The sequence below is a fragment of the Myxocyprinus asiaticus genome, chromosome 46, assembly GCF_019703515.2.
Source record: "Myxocyprinus asiaticus isolate MX2 ecotype Aquarium Trade chromosome 46, UBuf_Myxa_2, whole genome shotgun sequence".
Lineage (NCBI taxonomy): Eukaryota > Metazoa > Chordata > Actinopteri > Cypriniformes > Catostomidae > Myxocyprinus > Myxocyprinus asiaticus.
In genome coordinates, this window is record NC_059389.1 from 30,060,078 (window position 1) to 30,074,812 (window position 14,735).

The 14,735-nt window shown below is 37.3% G+C and overlaps 1 protein-coding gene across 7 annotated transcripts in view; it reads right to left on the minus strand.

The window, feature by feature from the left end:
* Positions 1–14,735, minus strand: part of LOC127435770 (beta-2-syntrophin-like) — a 47,611-nt gene that overhangs the window by 16,732 nt on the left and 16,144 nt on the right. For 6 of the 7 annotated variants that reach the window (XM_051689454.1, XM_051689453.1, XM_051689452.1 and 3 more), the window contains exons 2-5: positions 13,879–14,083; positions 4,966–5,167; positions 3,615–3,757; positions 2,068–2,264 (exon numbers count right to left, since the gene is read on the minus strand). In XM_051689454.1, the coding sequence (XP_051545414.1) occupies positions 2,068–2,264; positions 3,615–3,757; positions 4,966–5,167; positions 13,879–14,083 (747 nt within the window). The remainder of the gene's footprint in view (positions 1–2,067; positions 2,265–3,614; positions 3,758–4,965; positions 5,168–13,878; positions 14,084–14,735) is intronic. The other variant, XM_051689459.1, reaches the window with a different exon arrangement.

Below are 14,735 nucleotides of genomic sequence, written 5' to 3' on the forward strand. Positions count from 1 at the left end.
ACGATAACTTGGGGACAAAGCTGAGCTTTACCACGAAGTTATCTACTAGCCAAAAGTGTGTGCGAGAATGTCTGTGAGGGGTCACGTGTGTGTAGTTAGTACGAGAGAGAGAGAGAATAAAGTGGCGGCACCAAAGCTGGTTTCGCGATCGTAGGAGAGAAAGCAGCTGTTAGTTTATCACTCAGGTGGACGGCTCGTAAACCATCCCGTGGTCTTTGATTCTTTAATGGATAAACTCAGTGTCGGTCTCATCCGTGATGGCGGAAATACACAACAGTCCAATGTGGTTGGACTACAACACAGCAGATCTCATTCGTGATAACAGTACATTACAGTAATACCTTGAGTATTATTAGCAGCAATGAGTGGACTCGGCGGTCCATAAACTGTACAAGCAATAACCTTGATACACAAGAATAACACACTATAATATTCTATCTCTGCCCAGACGTAAACCTCTTACTTAAATCGTATGAGGACGCAGACGAATGTGTGTTCATCCGTCCTTTAACTCTGACTTGGTTCCTCGAGGCTCGGGTGATGGCGGGAGGCCGTTTCCTCGCTCTGTCGGCGGGCGGTATGGTTGCTGATTCTCGGCGGGCTGGCGGAGAAATCAGCGACATCGACTTGATTGAAGATGGAAGAGAAATCTTTTATCTCTTCACTTCTGCAGACAAACGGATGAAGATGCAGATTGCTTGGCGATCTCCTTCGGATCCGTTAGAGTGTTTGGTGGAACACAGAGTAATCTCAACTCGTCCAGCGAGATGGCGATTGTATGGCCACAGTTTCAAGTCGTCCGTTACTTGTGCCATGAGGCTACACCTGACAGCAGCGATGAGCTGCGTCTACGCACGGCGAGCAAAGTTGCTGGAAGCAAATCCCGGAAGCATCTCAGAGGTATTTCTACTCCTGATGAAGTCATGGTTGAAGGGCGTTCTGTCGTGTGCCTCATCCAATAGGAGTTGAGAGTTTGATCCTTTAGTGAGCAAGGCTTCATGGGATTTACAATCTGTTTTGGACTCCATTTGTTTGATTTTTATCAGTAAGATTTATGACTGTGGGCCTCAGCCAGGCTTTTACAACTGTTAGGCCTGCCTCTGTCTTCTTTCTGAATACATGAGGCCCAACACACTAATCAGAGAAGATGCTGTTACCATGGAAACAAAATTAGTGGCAAAAGAGCTCAGAAGCGACCGCCCACTCCCATGCAGCTGTCAGTCTCCTTACACACTTGAAACTACTTATATATGTTTATATCTGAATATTTGCAAGAACTTGATATAAAGTACATTGTTTTTTTAGTCTCCATATAAAGACAAATTATTATATAAAAATTCATACTTTGAATGTTAGCTTTTCATTTAAAAAAAATTGGCAAAAACTAGAAAACGGCTTGCTGTTTGATTATTCTTTTGTTTTAAAAAAAACTGAAAATGGGAAATCAGCTCGGTTTCTCATGTTCATTGCTAGTGGATATAAAATTATTATTTTAATATTAGAAGCAAGCCATTTTCTTGAGTTTGCCTGTTTCTTTTGGAACGATTAAAAACCACAAACCATAATTTGTTTTGTTTTTTCAATTTAACAAATGAACCTTTTCTACTTCAATCAATAACTTGTCAATAGTTTTACATTGTACCATCATTTTTTAATCTATTACATCATTTGCAGTTATTTCATAGGAAGAGAATTCCTGTGAAATGCGAGTTCTTGCGTGAATACACAAGCCACTGCAAATGATCTTCTCTTATAGTGTCAGGAATGCCCAATGGATGTCAATTTCCACTGAAAAATTATTTCTTTCTTTTCAAAACCTATTGTATGCCTTCACAAGTCTTGGAATATGACACACGAGTCACATGGACTACTTTTAATATACTGTTGGGGGCATTTTAAGCCTTAAACTGAGTCACTATCAACTGCCATTATATTGAAAAGACGGACCTTAATTTTTAGCATAAGAAAGTCATATGGGTCTGGAACGACATGAGGGCATTGAGAATTTTAATTTTTGGATATTTCTGGAAAAGTGGAGTCACTGTTGCACTCTGTATTCACACATACCTACAGAAACTTCTTTGATGAGCTCCGCAGCTGAATGTCCTCCCTGCACCAGCGCTCGCATCCACGTGGACAGGTCCCAGTGAGTTTCCACGCGAAACACGTGAGACTCGACTCCTTGACCTGTGCCTGTACGAGTGGTGAATACCAGATCTCCACCAAGAGCCGGAGAGCTGAGGACGCTGCCCGAGTGAACCAACCTAAACACAATCAGATACTCTTCATTATACAGCAAAGAACATGATCTGTCATACAGCATAAAATCTGAACTAGGGCTTAATAAATGGCTTAATTCCGTGGGCTGGGCCAGGAGTATATAATACGTTTACGCTTAGAATTTAAAACTCCCTTTATACATAAATAGTCAAATGTGGTACCATTTGAAAACTTCTGAACTTCTGACAGAACTCAATCACTTTTGCATTTATGTTACATAACAAGAAGTATAAGTGGAGTTCTTGGATAAAAGTAGTAGTGTTGTCAAAAGTACCGGTACTTCGGTACCAAGTCGGTACTAAAATAAAAAAGATGTAACGATACCAGTGTTTCTCCAGTAGTACCGACTCTATCTGGTACCAGCACGCAGTATGACTTGACACAAGACAGCTTTAAAATTCTCACAGGCTTATTTTGCACGCGTGCTCTGTTACTCCTTTTACACTGAAATGGACAATTAATCCAAGTGACATGTCCCAGTGTGATTTATTAAACCGCTGAAGGCTGCAATCTTAGCGTGGATGAGATGTGTATTTTAAATGAATGTATAAATCCGACCGCTCATATTCTGGAAACTCCAGACATTAAGAATCACTCACGTTGTATATGATGACAGAGCAGAGCACTAATCCACTGAGAGTTGTCCAAAGTGTTTCACAGTAATACAATTTAAAACATAACATTTCACAATTATCACATACACAAACACTAGTAATCTAAAATACAAACACACCAAAACTGTATCCTAAATTTCATTTGTCAGACTCAAAAGCCAGTGTAAACAGATGAGATTTCAGATGTGATTTAAGTCTTCAATGATCACACTGGGCCTTGTCCTGAACAATTTATCTGGTAAAGTGAAGCTTCCGGCAAAAAACACACATCATAATAAAAGCACAATTCAAAATAAAAGCTAGATGCTTGAAATTGAAGAAATTGAATGAAAATATATATTACAACTGTATAGTAAAATTTTATATTCACTGTAATAATAATAATAATCAAAATATCACAAGCAAGACTTTTATTTTTGTTGAAAAGTTATATTTTCACTTGTTAAAAGTTTTAGAATTTATTGATTAGACACCATTCTGATAAATTAAACTTTAAAACATGTTAACATTATTAAACTATAATTATTAAAATAATTCTTAAAAATAACTAAACTTGTGTTCAATATCATATTAGAATATTTTTGCTGTGATATCGAAATTGGTATCAAGAACAGTGAAATTTCACTGGTATCGGTACAGACTATTGAAATTCTGGTACAGTGACAACACTAAAAATTAGTAGTAAAAATATATTCCTAAAGTGTACAATATGAGTTTTACCGTGTATCGAGTATAGGGTGTGTGAGGAGAGGGGCGGTCCAGCTCTTGTACGTCCAAGGCACTGACTGGAAGAGCAGGATGTCTTTCTCTGTTAGCGCCATGACGATGCGTCTGTATTGATGTCGCTGGCCGTCCAACTCCAACTTAACACAAACATCCATCAGACAATACACATGAAGAGTATGTTTGCAAAGTCATTCTATGAAAATGCCATTTCCAATTCGAAAAGGTGATTTTTAAAACAAGTTGTGGTTTTAAACTTTCCATCAGACAAAGTATGTCTGATTATAAATCACATTGTGCCATCTCAAGCTAGATTAATGTACGGTGCGGTTCAAAAGTCCACCTGTGAACATGCTTCTATTTTTCATTTTTCTAATTGAATAGTTTTTTTTATTACCAATTATATCAGCATAGCAATTTGAGTGAAAAAATTAATAAAACAAAATTAAGAAATATACAAATGAACAAATTATAAAAAAAATATTAAATATAAAATGTAGAATTTCAGAATGTCAAAAAATATTTTGGACAAACCAAATACTAGTTTTGACTTAATAGTGAAATATTTGTGAACTTGCAGAATCTTAAACATTTCTTATTACACTGCTTTGATTCATATTTTTCAAAATACTAAAACATTGTTTATTTCCAGATTTAAATTAGATTTTGAATTCAAGATGTCCAATGCAGACTCAGATTTTTGAACCCCACCGTACAGCACAAATTATGATGACTCTTTCACTGCTGGTGCATCAGCATTTCACTGTAGATGCTACAGATGTCCCACCCCTTAATGAAATGGAAAATATGATTGGTTAACAAATACCAGTGGTTGAAACAAATGTTCTGATTGGTTGCTCAGCTGAGTCAGACTGTCTATCTTGCCTGGCCTTTAGTTCAGCTTTATCACCTACCTCTGCTCTGTGAGATTTTAGAGAGAATCTCTGTACGCTTTAAAAAAATAAATAAAATAAAATCACAATTCACTGAATGGTGCTGCAACATCGCATTAGCAGACTGAAAAGTTGTGGGTCAAAGCCTACTCATTCTGGCGGCCGTACATATCATAACACTTTTAAGGTGAGCATATGCAAAATCCCTAGAAAGATGGGTGGTCATATGGTGTTTGCTTCCTTACATCCTAGACTACACTACTGTGCATATTATTAAGGTACAAAAAAGGTTATTTTTTCAGTTTTGTATAATGAGTCATTTACTTTATGGGTTAATCTTGATTTTTTGGTTGTGTATAATGAAGGACCACAGAGTACAAGAAAGTCATCAAACCTCCAATTCTAGTGCCCACACAATAGTACACACAAACAAGACTGAATGTAGTGTCTGTTACCTGCTCTGCCAGCCAGCCGATGTGTTTGAGCGTGCAATGTGTGTTGGTGTTGTTCAGGTAGGTGTTGATGAGGCCAAGTGTTTGAGGCAGCAGGGCAGTGATGTTGGTGTGAATGGCTGTGAACCAGGAGTGAGCAATTGCTCCGTCTTTACACTGCAACACCACAGTGTGCTGACCATCCGGAGAGTGAAGCTCCAACAACCTGAACCACAACATTACTACATTACATTCTGTTTATTTCATTCACAAGCATTCTTTTATTTTATCATCATACACTAGGGCTGGGTAAAAAAACAAAAACAAATTTGGATTAATCGTGAGCTTAATTTGAACGATCCAGATATCAATTCTTAAAATCACAAGATCGATCTATTACTCTATAGCCCCTTTCACACATGCAACCAGGTAACTTACAGGAAAATTGTTGGGTTGCCTTTACTGGTAAATGTACAACATGTACTATTCACACATGCAACAACTTTCTATCTTTTTTCTGTTTTTCTAATACCATTCACACATCAGCACCAAATGCTGTTAAAGTGTGATGTCATTTGCCAGAAATGACATCTACACGGCTGAACCAAAAATTTAGGCTTCTTGTATAAAACATGGTATATCTGAACATATATGGTCGGTAATGTTGGTGATGTTTTAAAATGTTGTCAAACGTTTACATTTATGCAGTTGCTTGAGACTCAATGACACTGGATGCTATGACTTCAAATAAGACTGCTGAACTACAGAGAACAAAGTGTCGCTAGCATCTGAAGGCGGAGACACTATCTGCAGCTGAAAAGCACAGTAATGTGTACGTATATCACTACAAAGAGGTCTGCGCATTCCCGAAGTAGGCTGGTGATTTTATTGTACATAATGGAATTGCTTAAAGGATTAGTGCACCCCAAAATTAAAATGTAGTCGTTTACACACCCCTATGTTGTTATAACCCTATATGACTTTCTTTTTCTTAACACAAAGGGAGAAACTGTGAAAACATTTTGTGCTCAGTGATGTCATAAAATGGCAGATTATGGTGACTAACTCTTCAAGCTTTAAAAAGAATGTGAAAGTATAATTCAGAAGTCTAATAAATTATTCCATGAGGCTCATAATTGTTATGGAATCATACGAAGGTTTGGTGAGAAACAAACCGAATTCTAATGTATTTAGTAAAAATGTTCATTGACAATTGATCTCCTGTGCGCATTCATGACAGGGCAAGAGAGCAACAGTTCAGGTACCCCCCTCGCAACATTGGGGATTTCAAGTGAAAACGTATTTTGTTTATCTAAAAATGGGTCAGCCACAGCGAGTGACAACAGAACACAACACAGCTGCATATAAAAAAAATATTTAAAAAAATGTACGAAACATGTCTGAAGAGTTTCTAGTGAAAGAATTTATGCATTTCTATGCCCAGCCTTTTTTTTTTTTTTTAAAGGAGTACTCGAAAATCAAACAGAAACATAGAGGCGGCTACAGACAGCCACAGTCACACCGTGTCCGTATATTTTCTATGGTAATCGGAGTTTTTGTCCTAAGCAGCAGTGACGAGCAAAGGTACATTCTATTGATCCGGCACCACGCAGGTACATCCGTCCACTGTGAACTGGCACCGGTCCAAAAACTTAAAAAAAAAAATAAGACTGGGCATAGAATGCATCAATTCTTCCACTATAAACTCTTTATTGTCCCTTTAATGTTCCTTTAAGCTGTCAGCAAGTTTTTTTTCATCCGCTTGGATAAACAGAAGCTCTCTAGTTTCACTGTCTGAACAATTTGTTGACATTTTTCTTACTTTTGATTCACCGGTGTTATGGCACGGAGTAAATTTGTCATCAACTTTCTTACATCAGCGAGTCCTGACCTCATAGAACTGAAACCGGTAATCTGATGGCTTGTTCAATCATACCATCAATATGGAAATGTATAGGTAATGATACAACTTCTCATTAAAGGAAATTGCCAGAGCAAAATTAACCAATATTTTCATTTTAAAATAGAGCTGCACTGGTTACTATGGTTACGGATTGTGTCCACTTGGTGCTTGGAGAAGTATTGCGGACTGAACATGAGCTTTTATTCCATGTGAAACTGTGGCTACACTCGAACTCCAAATTATAACAGAGGAATTTGATCTACCATATGCACTAAAAAAATGACTTAAATCAGCTGTTTGGAAGCATCTGAATGACTGAGGATTGCTGAAGACGATGGATGTAAAACACACAGACAGAAGTGATATAAAAGGTACACATAATACAAATGGAACAGGATGTTCCAATAGTCATCCAACAACAAACTAGTAGTGAGTTTAATATTTTTTTAGCTGTGGTGCTTTTAAAGGAATTAATTGAGAGATAAAACTTATTTGCGTGTAGTGCTTTTGGGTGTAGTTACTATCAGCGTGGTAAACTTTGAGAATTTGCATCTCAATTAATCCTTTTTATTTAAAGGGTCATGTCATGCATTTTTTTTATTTCCTTGAGGTGCATTTATAATGTTAAAGTTTTTTTTGTTATAAAACAAAAAAAGTCATAATGTAGTATTAAATGACCTTTTTTCACCCTGGTTCTGGCCCTCTGTCTGAAACACACTGTTTCTGTGTACCACTGCTTTAAGACAAGTGTACAAGTGTGGAACTTTATTTTCCAAGAATGAAAACAAGAAAACTTGCAAGTGATTAACAAATTACCCAAAAGCACTCAAGCAATCATTAATAGCTATATATTCTAATTTATGTGAAGCACACAATAAAACTACAACAGTTGTTTGACTAAAATAACAATAGAAAACTGAACAAAATAATCACACTGTTTCTCCACAATAATTATCAGGCATACGAGATTTAGTGATAAAAATAACACTATATACTGTAAACGGCGAAAATAGTCCAGACAAACACAAGCTGTGAATGTGAAGGGTTAATAAATGTGCATCCATCTGTAGCTAGATTGTTATAAGGGATGATAGGCCCAGGGATCCCCTGACTAGTCTGGCTTCAATATGCATCCTGTGTCAGGAAATACAGGACATTTGCCGTGTGGGAAATCTCACTTGATAAATTTGCTGTCTATATACAGGGAAATGGACGTCCTGATGCCTTCATTTCGGCCAAAATACGGAACATTGTGGCTAATACGAGAAAGATGAGAAAGCAGGCAGCCTTACTATCATATACTTCACCATTGTTTTTTGTTGCACTTTGCCATCTACCCTATTTAAAATAATTCCATCTCAAATCAATGTTTTCTGAGAAATTCTTTGGTAAACATGTAATGAGCACGATCAGCTCCCCATGATCATGGTTTACTTTGCGCTAAAAATGGCAGACTATACAATTACTTACATATTAAACAAACACAGGCAGAAGAAACATAAGAATTACACTTGTTACTCAACGGCATTACTGCCGTTTCCAATACCGTTACCACCGCTACATCTTTCAATACAAGAATACTTGGTTCTCAAAAGAATTCATCCATTAATCTAACATATAAACATATAATCCCACATTGACGCGTTCGGAAATTTCATTTGAATTAGGCACTCATTCCTAAAGTTGGGATCCTTCAGAAGGCTACTCAGAGATGCAGTTTTTCCATGATCAGGAATACAACATCATCTGGGGACCTTACTTGACTCTTTTCGCTGGTTAAAAGCAAACTACAGTAACAAAATAACCGCGTTCAGTGCTGCAGTACCCCAGCTACTCTCTTTGTCAATGCAACGATTTTGTATGTTGTGGAAGCGGGGCTATTCAAATGACACTGCACTGTGATGTCACAATGTAGCTGATTCCAAAACAAGTCCTTTTTGTGAAAACAATAAATGCTCTGTTTGGACTGGAGAGGAAGCTTTGAGTTCTGAAACATACAGCATGTTTTTATAGTACAATGACCCCTTAAATGTCAAAATATCAAGGAACATTTTATTTCTCATAACATGACCCCTTTAAAGTACTGCTTGTGTACCAGTTCACCACATTCAATAATACATTTCAATTTTAGTCATTATCAGACTGCTATAAGAAACGTTCCCCTTTATTATACATATAGGTTTATTTGTGAGATGTTGTGGGCAGAATAAAGGAGTCTGTTGCTGATTCTTTATGGCAGGGAGTCTGACAGACAATGGATTACTTTAATAAACTGTTGCAGAAGAAAAAACAGTCATGAAATACTTTTGAATGCAGAATGAGGATCGCTCTGTGACACCAAGCACTCTGGTTACACTGAATTGCATCATTCTGTGCCCGGGATGCGTGCAAGCAGTGTTGTGCCCTTTATTGGAACATCTCTTATTAAATACCTCCTATTTATGTGTTATATATTTATCAGTTTTCCTATTGTAGGGCTGTGCTAAGCATCCATATATCCCTAAGAAAGGTGTCCACTAACACGTTCAATTGTGAAATTACATGACATTTTGCCCCAGTGTTGTTGCATAAGAAGAAAATGTGCAAATAATCGTTAAACTGGTTAAACACAATTTTTTCCTCAGATGGTATTCTAACCATCAAAAACTCACACCATGCCATCCCTTGTGTGCTCTGAGAGTGCTCGCGGAGTTGCAGTGATGCAGATTCACGCATAAATGGTAATATACACTGGCTGTCTTTAAGTATTACGGCTCTATTTTCGTGATAGCCCATAATCGCAGTATATGCGCAATGACCGTGTGCTGATTCGGTGCACAATTTTCGTGCCAATGCAAAATGCAAGTTGCCATGGGTGGGAGTGTTTGCGCAGTCTGTGGGTGTATTGTATGTAAATGAAGTGCTGTAAATCGTAATTTGCTAATTTCCAGAGAAATAGGGCATTGTGCCAAGATGTTTCAAAAGCAGGTCTTTTTGCAGCACGAAGTCTAAACGCAGTTCCTGCATTTGCAGTTTGGAGATTCCACCAGCAGGTGGTAATAACCATAATTAGTTACATTTTGTTCTTGATGTTTTAGTGTTGTGCTTACTGAATAGTTGCAGGGCTTATCCCTGATAACTTCTGCTTGCAGGTATTCTTATTGCTCTTTTTTTCCCTCCACAATGGAAGTTTAAAGTGGCACAATGAAGCATAACTTTTGAAATGTATGTCCTAAAATTATGAGCTATGTTGAAATCATATTAAGTCATATGTCGTTGCGTATTGCACTATTGAACATTTCGGCCTGGATGAAGGAACGCCACCTTCAGCTTAACCTTGCCAAGACAGAACTACTCGTTATCCCAGCCAAGTTAAATTCAAGGCTTTGACTCTGGCATTCAAGGCAGCCAATGGAACCGCAACCACTTATTTCAGTTCACTTCTACAAGTCTATGCTCCAACTCGCTCTCGGTGGTCTATGAACGAGCGGCACCATCACTAGTTGTCTCATCACAAAGAGGCTCAAATTCTATTTCACGATCGTTCACTTTCTCATCAGTGCTCTGCATGCGTAATTTCACCAAACCCACTTGTGCCTAAACTTAGTGCATGATTAGCACATGTGAAAATACCAAAACTTCCTGGCCTTGCCCATGGACTTTGCATGTATGACTTATGGCATAGCGCTGCACTTAGCAATATCGCTCTTAAAATAAGGACCTTAATGTAAACACAGTAATTTATATCTGAAGTGAACGTAAACAGCAGGACAAAAAAGCAGATTTGTATCAAAATATCAGAACTGAGGTGTAAAGGTAGCCTACTAGGACCTACCACTGTCTAGTATGCAATCAATATTAATCAATCAACAATAATGAGAAAACCACTTCTCTTGGCTTGATAACTTTAGTGGAATTTAAAAGTATTCCTGTTTTATAATTATACAGTAATTTAAGAAGTTTTATGTGACATTAAATTACGTTTTTCAATTTCTGAATGTTTACTATAAAACTGGATACTGCTGTTAAAATATTAAAGTACTGTTTTTTATTTATATTTGTAACTTTGTTCTATTGTACCATCTACCATCTATAATAATACTGTAAATGGTTGTGTTGTATTAAAATTGTATTATATGAATTATTTACTATTTAAGGTTGTATTTGTTTACATTTGTAAACTACATTAGGTAACATGAACTAACAATGAAAACTAACAACAGAAAACCTTTACAAGACTTAATCTTGGTAAATGTTAATTTCAATATTGTGAGCACAAGTATTTACATTAAGAGTCGTATATGTTAATATTAATGCATTATGAACAAACATGAATAAACAATTGCAACTTTATAAACTAACATAAACCAAGATTAATAAATGCTGTAAAAAATATTGTTCATGCTATCTGCAGTGTTTCCTCTATATGCATTCTGCAGCAGTACACCACCACTGCTGAAATTTCACATGGTTTAATATTCTTGATGCAACCTAATGCTTGCTAGCCCCAGTCAGCTGTGTGCTTTCCACACTGTGAAAGAGACCCCACGACATACACACAAATACACGAACGTACTCAGTAATCAATAATTGATAACTGTACCATTAAAAAGACCATTTTAAATGCGCTTGTAAACCAGTGCTATTCGTTACGGGAATTGCGAAACAGAATTGTCCGTTGCAAAACACCAAATATCTCGGTGATTAAACTAGTTTAAAGGTGCTGTAAGCGATTTTTTCATGGAAAGGTATGCAAAAAATAAATAAATGACCAACTCCCTGAAAGATATTAATTAAATAACTGTCGTGAGATCTAACCTGTCTCTGTGACAGCACTATTACAGAGTCTGCAGACCCGGAGATCCCGGGTTACTCCAGAAGGTGGTTGCACCAACTCCAAAAGGGGGCGTCACTTCCACTCAAAGTTAGGGTTAGGGAAAGGGTTAGGGGCTCCCCTATATCTTGGAGCTCTGCCTGCAACTATATTGTTCTCAATTATTGAGGCTTAAAGCCATTTTTATGCCATGTTGCTCATAACAGTTGTCAGTTGAGGGTGCCATTTTTTCTGCTGTTGTTTTAAACAACTGCTTCTGGTCTCAAAGTTTATTTGGTATCATTGAAGTACGGGTTTTGGAAAGAGGGGGCATGGCTAATCCAACGGCTCAGCTTGTGGAAATTCTAGAATGGCTAAAATTGACCCGTCGCTAAGCTTCACCCACCCCCCGGTTACCGTTGCTTGCTCTGACAAGCTCTGCAGAACTCCCCATAGGAATGAATGAGAGATTGCAGTGAACGCTGCGGTTTTTGGCAAAATATTCTCATAAATGGAATGGATTTTATTAATACGTGTGCTGAAATGAAGAGTGGCATTGTAAAGCATTTTTATCTGATGTTTATTGTTTTTTATAAATTGTTAAATTGCACAGTAATTTGATTGAAAACTGTACAGACTGTGAATCAGAATTTAGGCAAACGTTCATCACAGTCACGTAAAAAGAAAAGCGTCACTTGATAGTGATAACAAACCTCATAACTTTAGTGTAAGTGAAAAGAGCTGCTTATAATGTCTCATAACACTCATTTTGATGCTGTTAGCTCTTTACTTACTATCACCTTTACTAAGACCTGAATCAATACCTAAATCAATACATTTTAAGCTGTTAGCTTTAATTTACGTTGGAGCAAATGTAGGTGTCCTTGCTGATGTCATACATGTTCACATGGGAATGAGGAATGACACACTTTAATCCATATCATGCTCTTCTCAATATTTATTCAAAGATTTTATTAAAAGGAAAGAAAAATCACTGTGTGAATCCTCTAGGTATCTCATGGCATTATTACAAGTGGCCCAGCAACAATGCTTTTCCTTTTTTTGGACCATTTAGATAAAATCCTGCTTAAAACTATTCAAAAACACATTACTCCCGTAGGCTCTCATTGTAAAAAGGCAAACGCTTGTCAGAGAAATGGTGGCAGGGCAACAGTTGCTAAGATAGGATTGGTCAGAAACACTTTTAAGGTGCGGCTTAGCAAAGGGTCAGTTGCTTACAGCACCTTTCAAACAAACAGCCCCCACATTCTAAACGGCAATGACAAAGAAAACATAAATTAGAAGGCTTTTCAATCCTCACATCACAATGCTGACAAAAAATGTCCATGGATTTACTGTAGTAACACTAACTGTATTGAACAATAGTAATTTTTCATAATTATTATGGACCAAGCTATCAGTTTTCCATCTGTATAAAATGTGTTCTCTCGTAATGCTCTCTGATTGTTGGAAAATGACTGTAGTTTAATCAGTAAGAGCCTGATGAAAGGAATCTATAAAGGAGAACTTAGTCACGCTGTCAGAATATTTAAATGTACAAAAATTAGGTGTTCATTTATTTCACAGATGTTACTGTCATTAATATCATAATTTTCATCTGCATCCCAACCTCAAAATCAAAGCTTTACTGTCAAATGTGCATCTCAATGCACAAAATATGCAATATTATTGATAATTGCATGAGTGCTACCAAAGCAGGTGCTGGTGCCACATTTTCAACCGGCCTTTTGAAGGCGCACATAATGCTGATGAGGCCCAGGCTACAATTGAGTTTGATACCCCTGTTTTAAGCTGTTCCTCCAATGACCCGCGTTAATATGGGTCCTGCATTGCGGGCTCGTGGACGTGCGCACAACAGCACCGGTGCTGAAAAAAATCCTAGGGGAAACACTATCTAATGCATTAACTTATGTTAACAACAAGAAACTTTGTAATGTTTTACCAAAAGCTCAAAAGTAAAATGTCATTTCAGTAAACAGAATCTGGGGGTTAATTGTGCCTAAAATAATGCAAAAAGCCTTAAATGATCCTAAAAATAAGCTTCATTTTCTTTATGCAAAATACTATTTTGGATACTGGGGTGAATTAAATACGATTCAGACATGGTTTCATGACATTCACCCAAAATGGAGCTACAGTCCTCATATGAACAGTTAAAAAAAAAAAAAAAGTTACCTAAAACACAAAATAATTCCTAAAGTTCATTTCTGAAATCACACACCTGTTCTCAAGGTCAGCCATGGTGAGGTTGCGGCTGATGAAAGACATTTTCAGTGGGATGATCTTCCTGTCGCGGAACGTGCTGCTCTTGGGAGAATCGTCGCTGCTGCAACTGACGTTTGGAGACTGAAGATGGCTGTCCCACGACAGCTCTGCGCTCATGGAGGACTTCCTTAAGAGAGGAGACACCTCCCTGATGTACTTCACTGCACACAACACACACACACACACACACACACACACACACACACACACACAATCAGTATTAAACATCACACTGCAAGGAAAAACTGCATTAACTGCAATGTTGTCTCACTCCAATGCCCAGTTCCTTATGTCATAAATCAGTATATTGTGAACTTAAGACATGACAACATTTCCAGAAACTGAATATAGTTAGCAGTAGGGGTGGGCATAGTGTTGAACAATTAATTTAAATAAAATCAGAATCTTGATATGGCGAAGTGTGATTATCAAACCGCAAAGGCAGAGACTATAAATAAATAGTTTGCACGTGCTGCTCACTGTGCTTACTGTATTTGCGCAGCTCTGTTCTCTGTAGGGCTGTCAAATACAAATTTGAAATTCGAATATTCGTCAAATTTAAGAAAAAAAAAAAAATGCACATTTGAATGCCAAAACTGTGCATTCGAATTTTGGATGTGTGCCAAGAACTGACGATTACTTCAGATCGATCCCATTCTTGTGCTAAAACAGGCTAGACAAAGCGCAACAAATACAGTTTAACAGAAAGCAGGTGTCTTTTTATTTTTAATTAGACACATCATCTAAAAAAAAACTTTGAATAAACAAAAACACAGACGTTCGTCTAGTGCGCATTTACATAGAAAAACAAAT